We start from the raw sequence: 25,558 nt of genomic DNA, 5'->3' as shown, positions 1-25,558 counted from the left end.
CATGCCCATGTCTAATCATGAGGCAGTCCATGTAACTGTTTGAGTTGTACATCTATACTTTAAATAAACTTGTGTGAAATGCAAAGTAAAGATTCTACTTACATTTTGTCTTGTTAAAAATGTCAGAAAGTTTGCTTAAAGAGGAGAAGGAAACTGATGAAAAAAGGTTATCATCACCCAGGTAGATTCCTTTGTTAAAGCTCATTCCTCTCACAATTGTGCCTGGAGTAGGGTTACCAGCTCCAGACTGAGAAATTCCTGGAGATTTTGGGGGTGGAGCCTGGAGAGAGCAGAGTTTGACGAGGGGGGGAACTCAACACAGTATAATGTTACAGAGCTACCACCCAAAATAACCATTTTCTCCAGAGGAACTGAACTATGTCATCTGGAGATCTGTTGTAATTCTAGGAGATATCCAGCCACCACTAGGAGGTTGGCAACCATAGCCTGGGGAAACAATCAAGTGGACAATGGAAGCAGGCCATTCATGGACAGATGAATTGCCAGTTTGGTTAGTGGTTAAGAGTGGTAGGACTCTAATCTGGAGAACTGGGTTTAATTCCCCACTCCTCCACCTGAAGCCAGCTAGGTGACCTTGGGTCAGTCACAGCTCTCCAGAGCTCTCTCAGCCTGACCCACCTCCCAGGATGATTGTCATGAGGATAATAACATACTTTATAAACCACTCTGAGTAGGTGTTCAGTTTTCCTGAAGGGAGCTATAAAAATAAAATGTTGTTGTTATATTAAAATTATTCCTTGGATTCATTTCCTGTGCTGACTGAAAATAGTAAAATGCTACACATGTCACTATTAACATTGACTTGCAGCATGGTTCTTTTTTCCAGGGAATTTGAACTGTTCCGTAACTGTTCCTTATATAACCAGATTGCAAGTCATTCAAATTTCAAACATCCTTGTGAGTATCTTTTAAGTCAACATTTCTTACGATGCTTTAGATTCAAAACTCAGCTTCTTAAAAAGTTAGTATGAATAAACGTGGGATTGGGATTACAGAAAAAACTGTTCAGGAGAGTAAGAAAATCATGGACATTATATGTCACAAATGACTTGGAATTCTATGCCACTACACAGGTACAGCAATAGTTATAAAAAAGGAAAATATGTTCTATCAAATCAGAGTTAAGTGACAAAATCAAATTTTGTTTTCCCTCACCTAAGGTGCTTTGCTTTCAAAATGTAGTTTCAAAATATGTGTTATATTTTTATATATTATGTTCACAAGAAAAAGAATACTTGTATAATTGCTCTTCAGAAATTAGTATACTGAAGGACAGTGAATGTATGCCAAAAAGGATGTTCCAAGTATACATGTACCCCATGAACAATGCTATACAATTATATTTTAATTAGCTTCTGAGTGACAGTTTTTATTCCTGATTTAATCCAACTCTGAGATGAAAAACCCTAGAAAACTGCTGTGTATGTTTGATGTTTTATTTGAAAGCTTAAAAGAAAAAATTAAAAAATTCTTTCATGCTTTGATCTTTGAAGAAATATTCACTAAAATTATGATCAAAGTAATTAATACTACTTAACAACAAATCATCTTAAGGCAAAAATAAGTATTGTGCTTAATCGAAGAAATCAATTACATTTTTCAAATCTCAATTTGCTGGAGGGAAAACTTCACTTAAGGGTCTTTTTCTTCAAAAGATCAATAGAAGGTCATAAAAAAGCGAGTCACTTATGAAGATGTAATATCATGGACATTAGATGATGCAGATGATACCGTGGGTTTGGTCCTACTCATGGAATGGGGTCTTGCCCACCTACTACTTTACTCAGCAGCCCAATTTAACTCCCTAAAAGTAATGTTGGGTTTAGGAAACCCTCACAGACAAAATGCCAAGTGACATAGGTAGAGCTACAATGATGCCTTGGTAAGAAATCATCCCCTCCCTTAGGTGACTTCATTTGATGTTTCCAGTAGTGCATGACATTTTATCCATGAGAGTTCTCCCAGTCACTGTGTTGGCTTTTGTGGGTTCACAGGGAACTGTTGTAGGAAGAGGCAGGAAAGATCTGCCTCCACAAGTACCTTGAGCTTTCAGCTTGTAGGACCCAGGCCTACTTGGGAAATTTCTGTCTGGTGATTAAAAGATGCAGATCTTACTATTTTCTAGAAGCAAAGGCTGTGATCTAGCATGCTACACAAGGCTCACTCAGAGGTTTGCCCAAAAGATCTTTTGACTTTTCTCCTTGAATAGCTTCCATGACATATCACAAAATCCTTTGGAAAAATCTGCTTTGAAAAATGTTTGCCATGTAAAACTGAAGCTTGAGAAAAAGAGATCTGAAACTTTTGGGGGCTCATAAAACTAGTCATGTATTTTATCATCATGAGTACCCAAAAAGCCCCCCCCCCCCCATGAAATCCTACAGTCAGAAGAACATTAAGGTAATTTGAGCCATGAGTACAAATAATATATACAATTTCATTTCACACCAATTAGCACAATCAATATTACCGCCAGTAGCAGTTGTCAAAAGTTACCTATTACCATATTCCCTAATGGTGAATGATTAGGGAAGAGATGCTACTTTATCATTACAAACTCAGTGGATACCATTATTAACATGCTCTCAAATTGGACACCAAAATATGCTTACATTGAATGAAAATCGATTGCTGTTAAGCATGGTAGGTAGCTCTGGCTAATCTGGATTGACACCAACTCAATGTCTTGTAAAATTTTCCATTGCAGCAATAGTATTACAGAATCGTAACATATTCTGCACTGACTGACTGAAGTTCTCTGTAGAGCTCATGTGAATTACTTAAATGAGCACGCATTCATAATATTTCTGGCATATCTACTGACAGACCATCTTCTCAATTGGAAAAATTAAAAATTACCTTCCACAAACTTGACATTCTTAATATATACTAGGAAGTGTCCCCCTGCCTCTGAATCCTAGTGGGCCATATAGGAAAGCTTGATTTTATTGTGCATCCTGAGGTGTTTTAAGACTTCTTCACTTCTTAGATGGAACAAAAAATATTAACTGTTTTTGAGAACTGCTTACCTGATTAAAATGCTGCAGTTTATCAATTAAGCTGCGAATGTGCAGGTCCAGTGCTCGGACTTTCAGTTCTGGGTTATTAATTTGTGCCTTCAGTCCATTGGTGACTACTCTGCTAGTATAACTGTAATAGAAGGTGAAATAAAAGATTTGCAATTAGAGAAAATGTTCTTAATTTTCCAAAGTGAAGACTGTGGAAAGACTGTAAAAGCCAAGTAAGAGAACAAAAATAATTAGATTTTAAAGGAAAGTAGAGGTGTGTGTTAAGAAAGACTCCAGCAGTTGGGAGAGTTGAAAGAAGCAAGGCAAACACAGACTCCAGCATCTGGCTACCCCAAAACATGGTATACACTTTGGAGGAACCACAGTTGCCAGTACAATGTCTGGCACAATGATGCAGCATTATCACCCTGCTAACAATGACACACTGGACCAACCTGGGGACCTGGATGTCTCACTTTCCCATGAGACAAGAAGGGAGCTCTGACTCTTGAAAGCTTACACTCTGAAAATCTTGTTGGTCTCTAAGGTGCCACCAGATGAAAACCCTGCTGACATTTGCACAACTTATGTAAGCATATTTAAAGCCTACTAGCCTAATAGCAGAGGAGGATCAACCAGAGAGGCAAAGATGCCACAGAAGTTCACCTCAAGAGATAAGATGAGGACAGGATGTGGCTTTAGCCCCATTTATTCCCAACCTTGACATCAAGACAAGCAGATGCACTAATGAAAATCTGCTTGAGTCCTAGAGGAGGCAAAGGGGTGGGACAGAAATCTGACCTGTTCAAATGCAGGTTGTACCTTCCAACTGGGGCAGGTGGTGGAAAGTGCTGCACACACACACAAAGGATGGAAGCCTAGACTTTGAGTTGTGCGTTGGGCGTTAGAAAATCTAAATAACTGCTACATTAGTCTTACTGGGAGAACAGAGCTTGCCAGAACCCTAATCCAATGCTATGTTTTCCCAACTAGTTCAACTGTCATTGCTGGGAGAGAATACAGTTTCCTCTTTGGTTCCAACATTATTTATTTTCACTTGGGAAAAATGAAATCTCTCTTTTCTATTTCCTTCCATCAGTGTTGGCAAAAAGGTCTGCACATTTGTGCACATATGGTTGGAAGGCATATGCTACAGCAGGTCTGGTGACACAGGAAAATACACTTGCAAACTATCACTAAAGTGCATTAAAAGTGTACTGAAAGTGGATTATCCAATATGTGTGAAAGCAGCTCAAGAGATAACTAAGGAGCTCTACGTAGACCAGCTTAAGTTCCACAAGGGAAGAAAGTGGATACTGATGTAACAAACGTCTTTTTGTGTGTGTGTGTGAGTAAGTGAGTGAGTGTTGAAGGCATTCATCCATGTATATCTTACTGCAGACCACTTATAATAACCAAATTAAAACTCATAATGGTAAAATTATAAAGTTGCACTGGTAGAATTGTAACATATTTCAGTGGATGTTTAAAAAGTAAACTATTTCCAAAAGAAATAACTATTTGAGTATACATTTCCACAAAGATAAATTACTTTCCTTTGTAAGCTTGGCTTAAAATAAATTTACTAGCAAGAGAATTAGGCACTGCGACTGTATGATCTGGTTCAAGGGCATACTTGAAATCCTGGCAATATTGTCAGTATTTAAGGGAAAGAATTGACATGGCTTTCACCTGATGTTTATTGCAAGGATGATAGTGGAGAGGATGAAATTGTGTCAAATAATAAAGAAGTAGATGGAAGGCTTGTTTTACAGTTTTATTTTGAAGTTTAACCAGCACTGAAATGAATCATTAGAATGCAATTTAGAGCCTGTTCAGACATGTATAAGTCCCACTGAGTACAACAGGGCCTCACCACTGTAAGTCATCTTGAAATTTTTCTGTAGTACAGCTAATTACTCAAATAACTAGTAGTAACACTTTGTCTCAGCAAGTCTCTTCTTCATGCATAGCAACATTTGCTTTGGCAATAATAACGATCTATTACATGGGCTTGTTATTTATTTATTTACTTCATTCCTATGTACCAGACCGCCTTTCTCCCCAGTGGACCCAAAGCAGCTTACATCATCCTCGTTAGTCTGGATGTTGTAATCCTTATCACCACCTGAGACTGGTGACCTTTGAAGTCTTTTGCTCATTATAATGCAACAGCTAAGATAGCTGCTTCTGTGACACGATAGGACAAAAATAGAAATAAACAAAATAAAAATAAGGAGCCAATTAGTAATCTATATATTTCAGTTTGTTTGGTGAAAGAACAGTTGAAAACTTGATACATGTCCAGCCAATATTGCCTGTAAACACAGGGAACTGAAAACCATCACAGCCAATATCATTAATGCGTCACACAACAAAGCACAGCAAAAAGGCCTGGTATGCTGCTGGCTCTCTTTTAACTCAGAGTGAGTAAATTGGCTTTAATCCAGGGAGAGCGGCAAATCATAATATTTTGGTGGGTATTGATCATCATTCCTCATCCCATTCTGGCACTCAAAGAAAAGCAGACTTCTGTGAAGATGAGCTGAAGGAAGGGCACTAAGTGGTTCTTTGGGATTATCTTGGGAGCGTGGCTCAGCATGCACAGAGAGCACGGCACAGAGCAGTTCCATTAGAGAACAATATAGCCCACATCTCCCACCACACCACCTTGATAGCCAAGTTTTGTTGCTCCCCACGCACTTGGCCCAAGCATTCATTTCAAGGCAAGACTCTTCACACTTTATAGAAAATAACTTGTTCTCAGGTGACAATAGCACCCAGGGCTACTACCAGAAGAAATACTACAGAGGGTCTTGGGTATCTTGCTGAATATGGGGTGCATGCAAAAGTTGCCACATAACCAATGGTAGGCTTGAGGGCAGGGGACAGGGGGAGGCACGAAGTTCCAAGTTTCCCTTGGAAGTGACATGGGGTAGCTCTAGCTATTGCCAATGATTCCTGGGACTATCCTACATCACTTCTGCCCCTCCCCACAAGGTGATGTAGTGGTGCAGATAACACATGTGGGTTTTTAAAATTCCCATCACAACTCAGAGTGGCAGTAGGCAAACAGGACAACCAGCCTCAGGCACATCATGAAATGAACCTTGGGTCATGGCTGAACATGCACAGAAAATTATTGCAGCTGGGCATTGTGGTGGAATAGTGCAGGAGGGATGGCTATAGTTTCCTTTACAATTTAGTCTTAAACATAGACCCTTTTTGCCTTGCTCCTGATCTTTTCCAAAGTGAAAGCCTGTTTTTGTTTGACACATTATGCATCTGCACCTCTGTGTTGGATTTCTCTCTAACATTAATTGTCTGTGACTCCGCTTTCCTTGTTGCACGTAAATTGTTTTGCACAACTGCAAACCAATCACCAACATCCTGCCTCCTCCCTCCTCTCTCTCCACCCTCAACTGTCGCATATACAGGTTCTGGCTAAAACCGTCCTGTTCTGAGAGATTAAGGCAATATCTTCCAAGCTACTAAAGCTAAAATCTGTTGTGAAGTCTTGTGGGATCTCCTCACAGCACAAGAGCTGAGCCTTGACAATCCATTTTGCATGTTTTGCTCTGGGTGATCCTAATTACTTTGTGACTGTAAACAGAGTGATATATAATTACACTGTGTGGCAGAGATGACTTGGGGTTCAATTCAATTACATGTGTATAGAAGGGTCACTCACTACAGGCTGGGAAATTCCTGAAGATTTTTCCAGGGGGAGCCTGGAAAGGGCAGTGTTTGGGCAGGTGAGGGAGATCAGGAGGGTATAATGCTATAGAGTTCACCTTCCAAAGCAGCTATTTCCCCCAGGGAAACTGATCTCTGTAGTCTGAAGATCCCTGTCCTTTGGAGGGGTAATTTTGTGAGATCTCCAGGCCCTATATGGAGTTTGGCAACCCTAGTATATAGAAAGAATGTAGGTGCTAACTGGAGAGACACTCTTCGGGATGTCCAAAACAAGATGAGAGGACTGCAGTGTGCTACGGATGGACTGGGTGCCCCCAACAAGGGGGAGGGGGAAGGAAAGGAGAGGACAAAAGGGGGAGAGGAGATGAACAGACCAATCATTGTGCAGGGGACGGGTTTAGGATGGGTGGAGGAAAGGCAAATGTAAGCATCTGCACTGAAGTCAGACCCAGCATGTTCTGGCATTGAGGAAAAAAATCACAGGAAACCAGCATTCTCTTAACCGAGGCAAACCCTTGGATAGTGGTTGTTGTGGGTTTTCCGGGATGTATTGTCGTGGTCTTTGGCATTGTAGTTCCTGACGTTTCGCCAGCAGCTGCGGCTGGCATCTTCAGAAGTGTAGCACCAAAAGACAGAGATCCCTCAGTGTCACAGTCACTGTGACACTGAGAGATCTCTGTCTTTTGGTGCTACACCTCTGAAGATGCCAGCCACAGCTGCTGGCGAAACGTCAGGAACTACAATGCCAAGACCATGGCAATACATCCCGGAAAACCCACAACAACCATCGTTCTCCAGCCGTGAAAGCCTTCGACAATACATCGAACACCTTGGATAGTGTTGGGATCACCAAGGTATCAAACGCTGTGCCTAAATAAGAAAAACATTCAACATAGTATAAGGCCAAATTGGGGAGGGGGGCAAATAGCCCATGCATAAGAGGTCACCATTACAACCTTCTAAATCCATTGAAGTCAATGGGGTAAAAAGGTGTAACTCTTCTTGGTACTGTGAGTTCATATAAGGGCCAAGCTACAAGTGATGAATGACACTTGAATGGCAAGTGAACAGACTCACATATGTTCCTCCCTGTTCACTTGCGCTCCACTTGATCACATGTGCCCTTGCTCCTGTGCCTTGTGCCCTAGATGAGCAAGACTGCATTCCTTGTGTGAAACACCAGAACAATTTTAGTCTCTATAGTATACCTGCAAAGGTCCTACACATTCTATACATCTCTCCAGGTGAATTCTGTTTGAATAACTAGTAGTTAAAAGCTATTTCCTTAGAAGTGGTACAAAGTTTACAAGAGTCCTTTGTCACTTCTTTTGATTGCTCTCATCATTTAATGGCTTAGAACATCTATCAAACAATCAGGGCATCATAGTCATAAAACAAAATCATAGGCCTTTCTTTTTAAAGCAAAATGTATCCAAATATGAAGCAATACCTTTAAGCACCTCATTGCAGAGGATTTACTAATTTTCCAACTCAATGAACCTGTGAGGGATTTTCACTATCTGATGGTAGAAATCTCACCCAAATTTAATTATGCATCTAGATCAGCAGCATCTTTTGCATAGCACATATTGAAGGTCTTCATATAAATTATGTGTGGTTGACTGATCCAAGATTTAAAAACAAAATTGTCCCTTTTCTTTCTTTCATACAAGTCTTTTGTAATATTCGCCCCCTGTTATAAAAGAAATAAGCATGTTCAGCAAAGTAAATGCTATTAAAAAGAGGAAAGAAATCAGCTGGCTAGGGCTAAAATACTGACATTATTTGACAAAACCAAGAGGGAATGGTTTTGGCTAGCACCTGTTTAAAGATTCTACAGAGGAGGAGGAGGAGGAAAATGTGCAACCAACTCATACCGTGGAGCATGTAAGGTAAGAGATGAACAGAGGTGCTTTGCCACTGCCTTTCTCTCCACATAACAATCTGGATGATATCCTGTCCACAATACTGACCATGGCCAATACTGCTTAGCTGTAAGTCCTGATGAGCTCAGACCAAACAGGGCTATTTGGGCTCAGATAAGAACCAGCCTCCAAAACAAAAGCCAGACCAGTCACATAGCACACAGCCCATCAAAACGTTTTTATCTCATGCTGGATAAAGTGTTCTATTCTTAGCAACTACTAATCTAATGATTTACAGTTGGAAAGGATCTGTATTTTACAATGTATAGTATACATTTTAATCAGGATTACTGCAGGGAGTCTAAGGACTACTGAGGAAACAAGACTTCACACAAACATGCTACACACACACTTTAAAACTGACCGCTATTCTTCCTTACATCTTCTCTACTGGTGCGTGGGTATATCACTCAGTGTGTTCCTACTAGCAATTGAATAAGGTATTAAGTGGTGGGAAAGCTGTGCAAGTTTTCTGAGCTTTCATGGGAAAAACTCAGGATCTGAGAGCTTCCATTATAACCCACTACTGGATACCTTTAATATACACAATATCCTAAGTATTATTTCACCTAAATGCAGCTAAAATATTTAAGAGTAGAAAAATGGTTGCTAACAAATAGCATAAATCCATAATTTTATTTAGAGAAGAAGAGTTGCATATAGGACTGGTTCCACTTGTGTGGGGGACAGATAGAGACTGCCTAGATGCCCATTCTCCTCCTCTGCCTATTATCACCCCCCACCCCTGCTCATGAATCCCTTCTAATCTCCCACCTTCCTGCCCCTAACTGCCTGTGTGTACTTCCATCATCTATGCTCACAGCTGCCCACTTGCCCTTTCCTTGACAGTTCTGGGCAGCGTATGTGGGTGGGAAAGCCGTTGTTGTTGTGACCTCCAGGTGCATTGCCGCACACCATCCATTTGCCCTTCCTTACTAGCAATGGGCAGAATGGGCAGCCAGGGACATGGATGGCAGAGTGCTCACAAGCAAATGGGCAGGGGAATGGTCCATAGGTGGAAGGCAGGGAAGGCATGCAGGTGAGGGATTGTTGGCAGGGGTCCTGTCAGAACCTCTGGGCCCTGGCAGCTGCCCCATCTCATGGTATGCTGACAACATCCCTGGTTGCATCCCTGGAAGATTGTTCTATTTTTTAAAAAAATAGCAGTAAGCATCTAAACTGGAAACAGTAGACAACGCCGAGCAATTTCAAAAGTTATTATCCTCCTTTATGAACTTTTGGAAAATAAGATACAAGGTAGATATAGAGCTCAATGAGCCTTTTTGTGTGGACATGGTAAGTAGTACACCTTCCCGCAATCTACAGGAGACACAAACTAAAGATAAATAAAGATACTAGTGATGCTGCTTGAAAATCAATTCTGCTGCTCATAATGCCGGTTTTTCCTCCCAGCGCAATCTGTACATACTTTTGCCTTATTGGAATGTTTGCGATTTAAAATGAGTTGTATTTTGAGTTTGTGTGTGAGTTTTGCTTCCATGCAGTTTGTGCATTTGTCATTCATAATGACACCAGGAAAGCAGAAAGTAGCTGCTGTTAGTGCATGCTCAGGATTTATTGGATTGCTAGTGAAGTCACGTAGGTCCCAGGGGCAAGGCATGTATCATTTCAAATGATATTTTGTAGATAAGTGCTGCTTTCATGTTTGTGCAGTCAGTAACAGCATTCATCATCATACTAGGCAACTAGCTGGTAGCCGCTGTTGACACATGCTCCAATTCATGGAGTAAAGTATCCTGATAACAAAGCATATAGAGTGTGGCACGTAGTGGTTTGCATCTATTAGAGTGTTTCAACAGTTGGAAGACTTTCTACCTGAGGATCATGAGTTTGTCACTCCTCTTTCCAGTTCAGCCTCAACCACCCCATGCTGTCCTGAGGGGACCCCCCCTCCCAAACCCCCAGCATTTTGGTCTGCAGTGGGAAGGAGAGGCAAGAAAGTTGTGCTCTGCAGGCAGTTATCCTATCCATAGAAGTACTCTGGTGGATCCAAGCCAGTATCGAAGTAGTGCCCAAACAACACACATGTTCCACGTGTACTTGAATCAGAGTTTCCAGGTGGCAGTATGAGAATGCCTATGCACAAAGCATTTCTTATCCAAATCAGAAACACTCAATATCAACTGAGTGGGGTTCTTTTGGTTAAATTCAAGGATGCTGTTCATGATTTGTGATCAAACTCTGATTTGTGAATGAGAATTCTGCGCCAGCAGAAGGATCAAGAGACAACGGGTTGGTAGAGAATAGGGAGGACTTTATTTGTGGATCTGCCTTTCTGTGTACATATGGGAGGGAATGGATGATGCAGAGGGTTTAACAAGATTTGGAACCATTCAGCCTGCACAGTAGCATGGTATGAGAATTCTGAGATTGTCTCAGCACACCTTGATTCTTTTATAGCACAATCCATCATACCACATACACAATCACATGCAGAAAGAGAACTGTGTGGGGCTTGATGGAGCCCTTTCTCCTCACTTCCTCTTTTCCCTTTGCATGGGGCTTGCTCATTGCAGTGCAGCGGTCTTTACTGGCTCTGTGATGTCTGCTTATGCTTCCCCGTTATACATTCAGTTGCTTCCCTCTTCTTCAGGGCTAGATGCATAGGAGGATAGGTCATTAAAACAGGGGTCCCCAATGTGGCACCTATAACACTACTTCCCCTGGTACTTGCTGAGCTTTCCTGGCAGGGATTATAAGGCAGGGACTGTTATTGACTACCCTCATTCAAATAAAAGAGTTCTCCAAGTTTGCAGTAGCAGCAGCAGATACTGGAAGATCAGGAGGACTAGTAAGCAGCGCCCAAGCTTTCCTTAGCCAGTGTGTGGTTCCTTTCCCCTTCAGGCCTGACTGACAGTTGTCATCATGAACAAAGCAGAGAGCACTGTGTTCTCATCTTAAGAGTCCTAGAAGCTAGGCTGTTGCAAGAGGAGAGAGAAATGTTCAGGAGTTGAAGCCCGCCCCCCTCCTTCTCCAGGCTTCCTGTCCTCCCAGTGGGTGGACTATGCTTCTAGCCAAAGTAGACATAATGCTAACCTTGACAGGACCCATGTTATGGACTCTGAATATATGCAGCTTCATGTATTCAGTATGGTTGCCATGTGATTCTTTTGCAAAGCAAGGAGGGAGGTTCTGCCTCCTGTGGCAGCTATTTTAGGTTTGACTCCACTTCACAGTCATTTGGTGTGGCACTCACCACCCCCTCTCATAATTCCAAAGCTCAAAAAGATTGGTGACTCCAGTCTTAGATCCTCCAAGGAAAAAGTTTCACAATTTGAGTCACAGTAGGTTTTAATCAGTTTGGTTCTCTTTATTAAATGACTCACTGCCTTTTAAAAATCTAAGACCATGAAATATTAGTTTAAGTTGTAAAGGAAGTGAAGGAGATACTCTGTACTTTAAGAACTGTAAATAACCATATTTTAAAATCAAGTGAAAATGTGATTTTGCTTCAAGTAATGTTGTATAAAAGACATCATTTCTTTTCAACAATCCTGAAAAGGTATTGTGTGACCTTTTCTAGAGATATGTAGATTCACATACTTCAGCCCCTTTGCAGTTTTTGTGTGTGAAGGCAACTAAGGAGAGAATACTCTAGAATCAGCAATGGTTACCTTATGATACATATGCCACAAACCCACGTCCAACTCCGGCTTGGGCTGATCTTCCCCTACCATGAGGTAAAATTTCTCCTCTCTGAGCCTATGAAGCTGTATGCTGGGCTGCGAAGCCTCTGGTACCATGGTTGATGTTAAGCTTCAACTTTCTTTCTTGACCCACCCTTCAGTAACATAAAAGTAGTATAGTTTCCCAGCCAAGTCTTAGAAGGGGACAGATCAGGGGTTTGTGCTTCCCTTTAGCAAAAACTGGCACACAAGGCTTTGGGAGGTTCAAAATGTAACAGAAGTTTTATTTACAGTAGGTAACGTCAGAAGGCAGGTAGGCAGGTGTTTGAACTGAAGTAACATAAAGGTTTTGGTTCAGAAACTTCACTGGTGTGAGGCACAAAACACTTGGTATAACTATAAGTTGCTGGCTTCTTTCATAGGTTGACACTGCTTTACAAATGCTCTGCTTTTTAAAACACAGACACACCATGACTTTCCCTCCTCTCCAGACTTAAGGGTGCTCCACTGAGTCAAACCCTTACTAGATACTGGGCAGGTGTTATAGTTATGAGCTACAATCCTGTTCCTGGCACTGAACAGAAGACTCCTTTCTACCCACTTCCTTGGCCCTCTATAATCCCCAGATCTCTTGCGTCTAAGCAGGAGTTAGTGCTGGTTTCCCCACTTGTCCAAGGACGAAGAGTGCTTCACAAACATTACTTCCTCACAGAGAAGATTCTCTGGCTGTCCCTCTCTGGTCAAAAGCCAGACTCCAACTCCATTTCACTCTCTTGTTTTCTCTCCAACTCCAACTGACAGCCCCCTCAACATTCCATCCCCAACTGCCATTTCAGGCTAGCCACATTGGGGGCGGGGGGACATGTCAATCATACTCTTACTGTCTGGCAATCTCAGCATCTAAAGCTGAGTCTGTCACAACATATAATTGATGTTTAAGATAACAGCCTTACAGTGCAATCCTAAGAAGAGTTACCCTAGTCCCTTTGGTTTCAATGGGCTTAGACTGGAGTAACTCTTCTTAGGACTGCACTCTCGTGAGAAAGCAGTAATATAAGTGAAAAGTCATGGTATCAAAGGGAGGAATGATTTTAAAGAAATGATGAGCAAAAATTAATATGGAATAACAAGACAAAGGATAGAGGATAGAGTAAAATAGAGACATCTTTTTAATGATCCATTTGGCATCACAGTCCAGTTAATGGGATTCCTTAAACTTTCCAGAACAGCAAATCAAGTGAAACCACACAAAGTTATTTCCCAACTATCTTCCATTCAGCTTTGCAACTTACTGACATTATAAATGTCTGCACTCTGTGTAGAGACAAGTATTAAAGGTTATTAAAACTACTTGAAAAGTATGATGATGCTTATATCCCATAGTACTGCGAGGCTCCACTGTATGCAGAGAACAGCTCGGTAAAGATTAGATCTTCTTTTCTTAAATAAATAAATAATATGCCCACAGTATAAATTTCATAGCTGTGAAGAGAGAGTGAAAATCAAGTAGAATCCCATTATAGAAGGTTGATAGGTCTTCTTGGCAAGAAAAAGGGGGCAAGGTTCCAAAGCCCTTTATAGAAAACCTGGTTGCATAAATGTTGAAATTAGATTTGACAGATAGAGCACAATCTACAGGAGGGAAAACTGATTATCCTTTTGAAGAAGTTGTTCTTATTTGTATATTATCATGTGCATTTCATAACATCTTGGTTGTAGCCTGTTCAAAAATAAATACCCGAATAAATAAACAAAGAAAAATACATGTTTCGACACATCAAAATTACTCTTTTCATGTCAGGTAAGTTGTTCAGATGTCAAGAAGGGTTTTTTCCAGAGGTTGAAATAGTTACAACAAATCCAATTTTTATACTAATTATTGTCATTTTTCTAGATGTTCCAGTTTTTTACAGTTTGTACGCATGTGTGGATGAGCTAATTTTCACTGGCTAATTGTTTTGTGGAATAGCAGCTGTTAAGCAATTTGATGAGGAGGGGGATGGAAAGTATTTTTTCATTTCCCTTCAAAGGTCTTGAAGAATAATTGAAACTTGTCTTTCATAGAACCACTGACTTCACTGAGATAAAGTACACCTTTAGCATAGGATTGTATCCTTCTAGTAATTTTCCCCCATAAACTAACCAGCTGTATTTTAGTGATACTGCAATCCTCTGAAGTAACAAGCTTAAAATCAAACCGCTTCCAGTATTCTTTGATCGTGAGCAGAGAATCCCATACTCTTTAAAAATGGTAATTTGTTCGCTGTTTTAAATGAACTATTTTGAGCTGATTTGTATCTGTGCATTTAGCAGCATTCATCACTGCATAGACAGATGGCCAACAGGTATTGTTGGCACACACTGAGAAAGATTGAGAAAAGTAATTTACAGGAAAAACAGGCTAGTCAGGATCTATAGGAGATCACATTGAATATTTGGATTCCTCCTGTCAATTACTGAACTACACTGGCTATCTGAACTGTTTAGAGGTCTTACATAATTCCCCCCCCCCAAAAAGTGTTAGGGCATTGTCATCTTGAAGTGCCACTGCAAATTATCATCTCATTGCTTGTCTCAGGATAGGGGGTATATAGAAAGAGTTATTTCTATTTAATAGTTTTTGGAAGTGTGGGCTTTTAAAGTTAATGTGTAAGAACAAAAAACAAAATGCTGTGATTGGTCTTAGGTTGCCCAATGGTGGTGACAGCCCCACCATCACTGACATCTTGGAACACCTCAACAGACAGCTAGCAGGGACTTAAGAAAACTTCAGTGTTTGCCTGTGGCCTACCAATGCAAAAACCAGGAGACTGCCAAGCATCCGGTAAGCCAACACAGATGGCTGATAGACTACATTTAGCCTGATGGGTCACACATTATGCTGGTTTGGTTTCTTATATGGAAAATAATACACAAAGATTTGAAATAAAGGTTGTTTTTAATTACCTTCCTGTCAGCTTGTACCAAAATGAATGTCAGGGTATTGATTTCTTTTTTTAAATCAAGACATATATTATATATGGATATAGTGATATAGAGCTAACTCTTTTCTTTCTAATAGTGTTCTACCTGGTTCTGTCAAACTATTGACTGAAATGTTAAGATATATTGAATTTCTTTGAAATTAATTACAGAATATGGAGGAAATCTTGACTATGCTTCCATGGATTTTGTTGAAGCTAGGAATTTATCACTGTCTAGAATTGTACTAACAAATAAACCTTATTCTTCAGCTTGAACCCCAAACCTAAATAAACGAATATGGTTCAGAATGATGTATTATTCATTTAGTTGATCATGGATTGTAATGAATTATGACTGACAGACTGGTGGATATATTAATCCTTCAAAATAAGTCAGGGTGACAATTTGTGGATATCCCAAATTCCCCTCTCCCCAGCAGCCTTTTTGACTCTGGCAAAGCAGATTTTCATTTGGGGATCCATATGCACTAGTCACATGGGTCAGGGAGGCTGCACTGTGTCGGGGGAAGGGTTAAAATCACTCTCTTCTTTTTCTTTTCTCATTGCAACTTTGCTCCCTTATTTCCTTCTTCATCTTGAGATCAGCCTCAAGTGCAGGATCAGGTGCGTAACAGTAAACCTTTGGTTTTAAATAATCTCCATCTATATCACTTACATTGGAAAGTTCATTCTCCTAATGTTTTCTAGTTTATTTGACTCTATGCCCTCTTTGATACACAATGCATTATCTCCCCCAACATACTCCTCCCTGTCCTGCCTATAAAGTTTATACCCAGTTTATCCTATGGGTTGTCCCCTTTTCCATCATATTTCTGAGACACCTACTGTATCTAAATTATCATTTAGCACCCAGCACTCCAAATCTCTCATTTTGGCTCAGAGGCTTCTAGGGTTGACTTTATGACACCATCCCTGGGCTCTTTGTCTCTGCACATGGCTCTCCTTTGCCACCCGATTCTCACTTCCAAGTTCTAATGTGCTCCTATCATAATGTGCTCCTATCAATATTACCCTGAGCATTTACACTATCATCCATTTGGCTGCATTTGTCCCAAACTGAAGGCTCCCCAGTTTCTGTCAGCTTTCCCCCTGGGATTAGTTTAAAAACTGCTCTGCATCATGCCCCTCCTCCTTAGCCTGACACTCTCCAACCACAAAACCAAAAGCTGCCAGGACAAGAGTTGGACTGTTCCAGTAGGTCCCTGAAGGTCTCTTCTACATACCTCCCTTTCTCCCCCTCAGCTTCTCCAGGTCAACTCTTGGAATCAACTTTCCGGACCTCAGATAGGTATGCTGGGAGGAAGATGATGAGAATTCAGGAAAGATCAACAACCATATAAAACCTGTATCAATCTATACAAAATAAGCAATAGACTTTGAGGATTTCTGATGCAAAAAAGGACTAGCTATATTATGACCAAACTAGAGATTAGATGCAAAATGTGTGTGCTTAGGATGTTCTATGTTTCCCCCTCCTCAAAAGCAAATTAGTAGTCCCAGGTGGCTGCTTTGAAAACTGAGACTAGGCTACTGGGTGCTTAATTCGTTCTTCCCAGGCTTCTTCTATGATGTAAGACATCCCTCTTAGAGTTGCAATTAGTTTTATATGGGAGAAAAGCTGGTTACAAGTGTCTAGACTCCTGTTTGTTCCCATGCAGAGCTAGACACAGCTTCAGAAGGATGTTTTAAATCACAGAAGAGGCATGGGAAGAAAGGGTTAAATGCTTTCACACAGTGACCCTTCTTTGACTGCCCGGGGCTACTAATTAGCTTTTTCAAATCCTGGAAGATCCTAATCTTTTTTTTGTATCTCCTCTAATTTGGCCTCAGGTCTGCTGCAGCAAAATCAAAAAGGGAGAGTTGCAGCACCCTTAAGACTAACAAATTTTGTAGGCTACAGTCCACTTCCTTAGATTGATATATAAGGACACAGGATGTGTTCCTGCTCATAGGAAAGAATTTTTATGAAAGCTGTAATGTAAACAAAATTACCACTAATCCAGGGCAATACCTTCTGCTTTAAGCTTTTAAACTTCTCCAACATTTAAACATTTGTGATCAGCGCAAGAATGGGATTCAGTGCTTTTCCATATCAGGGTCTGAGGGCTACTTGTTAGGACTTCCCCGAGAACAAGACTGATTTCTAACCAACATGATCAAGACTGTAATTCAGGTGGATTTTCTGTATTATTACCAGACAGATGAGGTGTAATGGTTAAAGTAGTGGATTAGGATCTAGAAGATTTGAATCCCCAAGCTTCCTGCTGAATCACACAACCTAACCTACCTCACAGGACTGTTGTGAGAATAAAATGGAGAAGAGGTAAGCTGCTTTGGGTCCATGCTGGAGAGGAAGTCTATAATAGAAATGAGTGAAATGATGTCAAAACAAGTATTTCCAGGGCCACCAAGTAGGGGAACTGGGAATACAACATTCTCCAAGCCCAGGTTATTCCGGGTCCAAGAAGCCAAGAAAATTACCTGCTTCATTTTGCTCTCACTTAGCACAATGCCTGTAAACTTAATGGTTCAGCAACAGCCTCTCTAGGAATCAATAATCTCTCATTTTAACACTTCAACCTGAAATATTACCAAACGTTCTCTTGCAGCAAAAGAGCATTTGCTATATTTTACAGTAAAGCAAAGGGTTGAAATGAGTGATGAAGGATTCTTGGAAAGGGTTGCGTCTTCTCTGATTCATTAAGGACTGGTGATTATCAGGGTAGCTGCCCTGATAACAACGTCCCTTTCTCTGGCAGTGGTCACTCTTTGGATGAGGTAGCACCACTACTGTGGAAAATAACACGAAGATGGCAACCTCATATGATTGACTTTCCAGAAGCCACCAAGGCTAATAAGAGGAACAGGAACAGGAACTGCAACTTGCTTTCAGATGAGAAACTATCAACCCATTTAATATTGGGTTAATATTGGGTAATCACTATATTGTGAATTTTTGCTTGGCTACATAGGCTTGATTTTTAAATAAGCTATCCAGGGATCATGAATTTCAGCGAACAGAAGAAAGTATTAAAACAGTATAAGAAGTCAGCCAAACCGACTAACTGATCATAAAGTGACATACCCAATCTCAAACAAAGACTAACCTGTGCAAGTTTGAGAAACTTTCCAAACGCACTATGCTGCCATTCAGTACCAGATATCATTTCCCATACCTTTTTATTTGGTATATTTCACAAGTATTAAATTCACTTAAAAAGGAAGGGCGAATATAAAAGAGTTCATGTGCTATGAAAAATCTGCAAAGAGAATGATTTAAGAAGTCAATTTACTAGGCCAACATTTTGCGGTCCTTCTGCTGATATTGGGGAAGATTTATGGATGGTTAAGATTGCTCTCCCTCATAGTTTAGATTCTCTTTTTACTTGATCCTGCAAGAGAGACATATTTCTGGGTTTATGATTTCGCAGTTTGTTGTCACAGATGTGACTGATGCCACAAATTTATCATTATATATTCATTGTAGGACTAAGTGAGACTCGTTTAATATTGCTAAAGAAAAAAAAATCTGAAACACTATGTTATCAAGACTTTGCCAGAGTAAAGAAAGAAATGTTCAGACATGCAAAATGAATGTTATTTCCTCACATTGATAGAATACTATTCTTCATGAAATGGAGTTCAAGAACTTCCCTTACCATATGCAATTTCTTCATGGAGTAAGAAATTCTCATCATGGTTAGAATTCCAATTCTAATCCTTTAAAAGTATTTCCAAACCAAGGGTTGGATCTAAATGTCATCTTCAGCTGACAGAAGGCATTTTCTCTAGGAAAAGATTTAAGGGATTCTCACTGATTCTCTGCAGACATTCATTTGCCATCCATGTTACTCCAAAGTTCTCCTGTCCCTCAAGAGTAGGATTTTGGGTAGCTCAATCAGCTGCAAACTGGGGAGGGGGTTGCTTGGTGGAACTCTTCTGATCATATTTTGGATCCAACCCAAAATATTTATTGAAAATGACTGATTGATACGTCCACTAATTGTATTTTAGAAGCAAACTAAAATATTTATTAGAAATTACTCAAGTCCTTCTACCAATTGCTCTATAAAAAGGTGTATACTTAGTGGCTTCTTAATATTGTAAACACATTATTCCAAATAATATTAAATTATAAGCTAGACCTCTTGCTGACTGAAATCATATTTGATACCAATTCAACAAACCACAGCTCTAGACTGAAGTAGACATACTATATTAAATGGAATATAAAGCTATTTCCTTAAGAGCGTGCCAATTTAATTTCCAATTGGTGTAATAAATTGGATATTTTATTTTGCTTTATCTAATCACTGCCTTACAAGCCTTTGGTAAGACCTAAAAGGCACTAGGCCCTGATCTGGATGGTACTTGGATGGGAGACCACCAAGGAAGCCCAGGGTTGCTACACAGAAGCAGACCATGGCAAACCCCGTCTGAACGTCTTGCCTTGAAAACCCTACAGGATTGCTGGACAGCATTTTCCACCACTACCAAATGGCACTAGAATGAAAACAAAAACCAACCACAACTGATTATAATCAATCCACACATTATATAAACATTGAAGAGCATTTAAATACCTCTGATTTTACCTTCAAATGGTTGCTGTATGATAATGGAGCTAAAGCTGGTTAACTAAACAAAAATGTTTGGCCCTTTTTATTCCCCTTTCCCCTAAGCACTTGAAGACCTGACAACAAGCGGATTCCAATTTCGGGGGGAAAGGTATTTTTTAAATTTAAAAATTCACATATTATCCCTTAAATATTCTCCAAAGAACCACTAGCTCCTCCATTATTAGCTGCTCTAGTGGTTAGGCAGCTGTGGCGGGACTGAGTTAGGAGTAAGAGGATGGGAGGGCTAGCTGACAATGGAAGGCTGGAGATGGGTGTCTGATAGGGTTGCTAAACCTCGAGTCAGGGCCTAGAGATATCCTGGAATTACAAGCGATTTCCAGATGACAGAGATCAGTTCCCCTGGAGAAAATGGCTGCTTTGGAGGGTGTACTCTATGGTATTATACCCTGCCAAGATCCCTCCCCTCCTCAAATCTCACTGTCCCCATGTTTCACCCCCAAATCTCCACGAATTTCCTAACCCAGAGTTAGCAACCCTTGTGGCTGGTGACAGGTGCTTAGGGGGCATGAGAGGTTACTGCCTCCCAAAATCCACCATCTGAGGCAACTGCCTCCATTGCCCTTATTATAGAGCTAGCCCTGAACAAGTTGTGGTGACAGCCACTAGCTTAGATTAGTTTTTTAAAGGTATGGACAAATTTATGAAGGACTGGATAATTGGCTGTGAGGTACAATTCCATTTGGGTGACACTTCCTGGGACATCCACTATCGGAAGAGCTTAGCTAGATGGGCCTTTGTCTGATTCAGCAGTGTGGTTCTTATACTGGGTACCTGAGGTCACCAGGTCAAACCGCAATCAGCAGAAAAAGAGACCCCTAAGTACTACAAGGTCAGCTTTTAAATCCACCTATTGGAAATGCAAAGAATGCAAAGTTGCATCATTACTCTTTAGGTCATTTCTCATTAAGAAACAGAAATTCCATCCTGTCCATCTAGTTGTCGGTACATTAGTGGCTGCCTTGTTGGCTTTTGCCCTGTCCAGGAATGTAATTATTATCAAAAATTAATAGGATTCATGTAGACGTGGATACTCAGCAATAATGACCTGTACTCTGTTTCTCTCAAGAATGCATAAAACCCTTAATGAAAGTTCTCTTTCAGGCTCTTGATGTAAATACAAGGAACTGCTTGTGTGTGTGTGGGGGGGCATTCAATAGTGTTTTAAAATTAATTTATATTTTGAAAAGAGCAGTACGCTGCCCACATCAAAAGTGAAAAGGAAAGAGCCATGAGAAGTTCTGAGATGATTACATGAACTCAGCATGGAACTTCAGCATTTCTAGGTGATCAAAGTCAGGAGGCTAAATAATGACTGAGTTACATCTGCACATGGTAAGACAGGCGAGCCCAAACCTGTAGCAAAGGAATAAAGAAAACTATATTTCAGAGACACTGAGACTGTTCTTTGTTAGTATTACAACAACAACAAAACCCCACTCAACAATTGTGCATCTATCAAGATGTTAACTGCGTTACGGATGATGAGAAATAGAGTGCTGTCATCACAGACATTCAGCCAGATCGCTGTTCTGCTTCAAATACAGGCTCTGAGTCTGCAATCTGATCTTGGCTAGCAGCTGTGTGGTGCTCAATTTTCTTTATGAAATTTCAGGAACGTATAAGCACCTATGCTAATTGAGCCGAATATAGAACTTGAGCTGTAGACCATCCCCGGTGATGACAGTAACAAAGCTAAGCACAGCATGAATGGATTAAAAATGTGCCTAATATTTGGATACTGTTATCTGCAGGACTGGGGAGCTCTATAAACACAAAGCCACTACCTAAGGCAAGGTGAACCTCCAGCTGGACAGTAACTAGTTCGGACAACAGCCCCACACTGACAAGGTGCTGAAAGAGCGGTAATAATTTTTCCCTAGTCTAAATAAACAACTGATGATAAACTTTCCTTTAGCAGAAGGTTTTGATGGCTAATTGTTAGTTATATGCCTAGTCACAAAAAGAAGTCACCAAACATTGTAACGGCATTGATCTTGGATTAATGTCCTCACAAGCAACAGCTCGTATGGCTGGCTGCATTTATCTGTGTAATCCTATACCTGGCAAGTCAGTTCTGCTGCTCTGCCAGGCAAAGACTCCCATCAGATCCTTCTTGACTTGCCCCTGAGACCAGCATCAGCCAGAAAGTTCCAGTGAATTTTGTGATAAACGATTTCTGTTTGATACAAACACATTATACTGGATCATAGCCAAAAGGCCCAGAAGAACCAACACTAGGATGCTTGCAGACAGCCATTTTACCCCCCTCCCCCCCGGCCGCCTTTCCATGGCCTATTCTGCTCCAGGATTTACTTTACCTTCTAGGTTTTGCTCTGACTCTGAGAGCTGCTTTGCACGCAAGCAGGCTGCAGAAAAGTGAAGCCATTCCTACCTCCCTTTGTGTATTTGCACCTAGGTATTCATCCTGTGGTTGAAAAATGCCTTTTTTCAGCTGTATATGTTACATTTTAAAATGTGTACACCATAATTTTTACATGTTCTCCTTAAACCCATAATTGTAAGACCACCCATGGTTGGTGGGTGAATACAGAAATTCCTAATATTCCCTTTGCCAGCGTGAATTTCACTAGCAATGAGTCTGCAGGACTGGTTTCTGTTCTCACTTGTGACGCAAGGCTCAAAGTGCCCTCTCTCTGATAAGCGGCAGTAATTAATCTCCCAGCTGTACAGTAGAAGAAGTGGAAATGAAAAGTCTTTTATTGGCATCCTCATTATTTAATGATAATTAGACCCTAGAGTGCCATAACTGCCCCCAATTTTTATTTTACAAATAGCAAGAACAATCATTGCTCTCCCTACAGCTGTCTTTAAAAAAAAAAATCTGTCGCCAACCTCAATTTGAACAGGAAATTAGAAATGCAAGGGTACAGCAACAAGGTGTTCTCCACAGAAGAGTATAGGGATCTGTCTATGCACAATCTGTGAAATGTTCAAGTTATCTATACAGCAGGTCTAATTATTCCACAGCCTGCAGATGGCACATCTGCATCCTAAATGGTGCTGAATGCTGGGTCCCACAGCCAGAACTGAAGTAATATCTGAACTCTAAAAGAAAGCCGAGATTACAATCTATGGCAATATGTCATCCTGAATCATTTCATGTCCTCAGGCCAGAGACTGGTTCATATTCATCGGCATTATCTTTACAATTATTTAAATCCAGTCATCAGAGCAGGTAGACTTGATTGTTCTGCCTTCTTCCTGCTGGTTCTCCCAGTTCCAGGAAGAAACTATGCTATTTTTTTTTCTTTAAACAATAGAATAACACTCCAATAAGGGACCAACTTCTTAACAACATGGGGAGAAATGCTAGTTGAAAACTGAAACACTGACATCTCATAAAACTATTTACCCTGCATCTCAAGCTGTGGTTTGTGCTGTTGTGACAGGGGATGTCCGATTAGCAATCCTGAGGTCCAAAGAAAAAAGGAATGACACATATCACAATTAGCCACTCATTTAACTTCTGATTTGCCAGACTTAACTCTAAACCTGCCCAATAAGCCTTATTTGACCTTCCGCTTCCTCTGATACTTGGCTTAAAATAAGGGTATGATATCTTCAAGATGGTCAATTTTTCTCCTAGGCAAAGGCTTCAAAATGGAGAAGCAGTACTGAAAGCAGTTAATCTTAGATTAAGTATTTTCATACAATCACTTCCAAAGCAGAGCTGACTTGAGGGAATAAGACTTCAGCCATTTCCACATGCTCTTAAAGGAACAGCCCATTCACCAAATGCTGGAGGCTTTTCCTCAGGAATCCAGATGGCTCCATTTACAAAATGGCTGCAGGCCGTTTGGCGTTCCTATTTGCAGTGCCTTTTCTGGGAGCATAGTTTCCCTATTCCCAGAAAAGTGCACCGAAAAAGGGAAGCCAAACGGCCCGCAGCCATTTTGCAAATGGAGCCATCTGGATTCCTAGTGAAAAGATGCCAGCTTTTGGTGAGTGGGCCGTCCCTTTAAGAGCGTGTGGAAACAGCCTTTATTTAATAGTGATGAAATTCCATGTCACTGAATGCTTACACTCTCAGACTTGGATATGGGAGACACAGATTCAAAACCCCATTATGCCCTGAAGCTCACTAGGTAAACTTGGGCCATTCACTCTTTCCCAGATTAAAATACTGCACAAGGTTGTTGTGAAGCTAAAAATGAGAACAAACCACAAATGAGCTCTTTGGTGAAAGGTAACAATTGACTGTGAAGTTCTAAGTAGAGATATACCCTTCTAAATCCACTGAAATGGACTAGGACTCCTGTGAATATCAGCTTAGCACACTTGGGCCCTAATTGGGATGCCAACCCAACTTGCCTTAACATCCTTCATTTTCTACATTATTTTCATTGCTAAAAAAACCTCGCCTGCCACCTATTGTGGAATACTTTGAGCTTCTGACAGTAAATCGGTAGGTCAGTCAAGGTGTTTCTGCTAAATGCTGACCTTTTATATACAAAAAGGCCTTTTATATACTCAAAAATCTGCGGCTTTTTATTCCAATGCTGGAAGAAACTGTGCAGCAATTTCCTGACATTTCTACAACCTCTTGACACACCAGTCACAAAAAGGAACTCACTCATATGTCAGGTTTTTATATAATAGCACCATCATTGTTAAAGAACAATTAGTATCAAACTCTATCATTCAATTCAGAAATTAGTCCAGGAAGGAGGTTTTGATTCAACTCATTATTATTTACAGTGAAGGATGATTTCATTGTCTCCTCGTACTCAGCAGATACTGTAAATATTATCTGTTATTCAACCTGCATTTGATTTTTAAAAAGAATTATATGATCATTAATACAATTCTTTGAATTACAAGATATCTAACTGCAGAACAGTTGTCCTTCTGAAAGCTGGAGTAGTTTCTGGAGGAAAACCCAAAGAGTTGTCTCAGTCTGTAATGACTATTATAATATTGTAAGGACCCAAGTTGGACTGCAGCTGGCTGGGGGCAGAGCTCTCCTTGTAAAATGGAATCTAACCTACCAGTTTACACAAGCAATATTTGTTAAGTAAGTTGTTCTTATATTAAATACTACCATGAATATTTACAAACTTGTTAAGCCTAGAGCTCCCCCTGGTGTTGAATAATGTGATTACCAATAGGACCACATTTTCTTTTAATGAAAGAGACTGCAGTGAGCAGCACCATATTCTTTTCAATGCTTGGCTCTACACAGAAAGAGGCGTAGAGTATTGTGGCAGGCAAGAAAGAGGGCATGCTAACTAGTAGGCATCGAGGAACTCAAGTGTGTGTTAATGAGACTTCTGTTGTTACTATTCATCTCTAGAAAGCAGGAGAAGCCCTAAAGAGCTAAAAAAGCAACCAAGGAGAAAACGGTCACTTGTCTGCTGACGAAGACACTCAAATCTGTCTCCACAGCCAGGCCTGCACCTGTCCAATTCTTTTTCCCTGTGATACTTCAGTCAGGCCTTGAAAGAAAGGGGCATGTAAGCAGTTCTAGCTCAGCATGCCAGAATTCAACTAGTGATTACTCTTGCTGTCACATCTTCCTTCTATAATGCCTCCACTTTCATGCCCTTTACAACCCAGGAGATGCCTACTTAAGAAGCTGCCCTTCACAGTTTAAATCAGACGGTGGGTTTCAAATAT

The 25,558-nt window shown here is 40.5% G+C and overlaps 1 protein-coding gene across 2 annotated transcripts in view; it reads right to left on the bottom strand.

Moving 5' to 3' along the window:
- The window catches only part of LOC129331697 (glypican-5-like), a 622,271-nt gene that overhangs the window by 273,923 nt on the left and 322,790 nt on the right, over positions 1-25,558 (bottom strand). For both annotated transcript variants that reach the window (XM_054982130.1, XM_054982131.1), the window contains one exon: positions 3,051-3,171. In XM_054982130.1, coding sequence (XP_054838105.1) covers positions 3,051-3,171 — 121 coding nt within the window. The remainder of the gene's footprint in view (positions 1-3,050; positions 3,172-25,558) is intronic.

The sequence above is a fragment of the Eublepharis macularius genome, chromosome 6, assembly GCF_028583425.1.
Source record: "Eublepharis macularius isolate TG4126 chromosome 6, MPM_Emac_v1.0, whole genome shotgun sequence".
NCBI lineage: Eukaryota > Metazoa > Chordata > Lepidosauria > Squamata > Eublepharidae > Eublepharis > Eublepharis macularius.
Note: the sequence above shows the minus strand (reverse complement) of the source record. Positions and strands in the feature narration are given on the sequence as shown.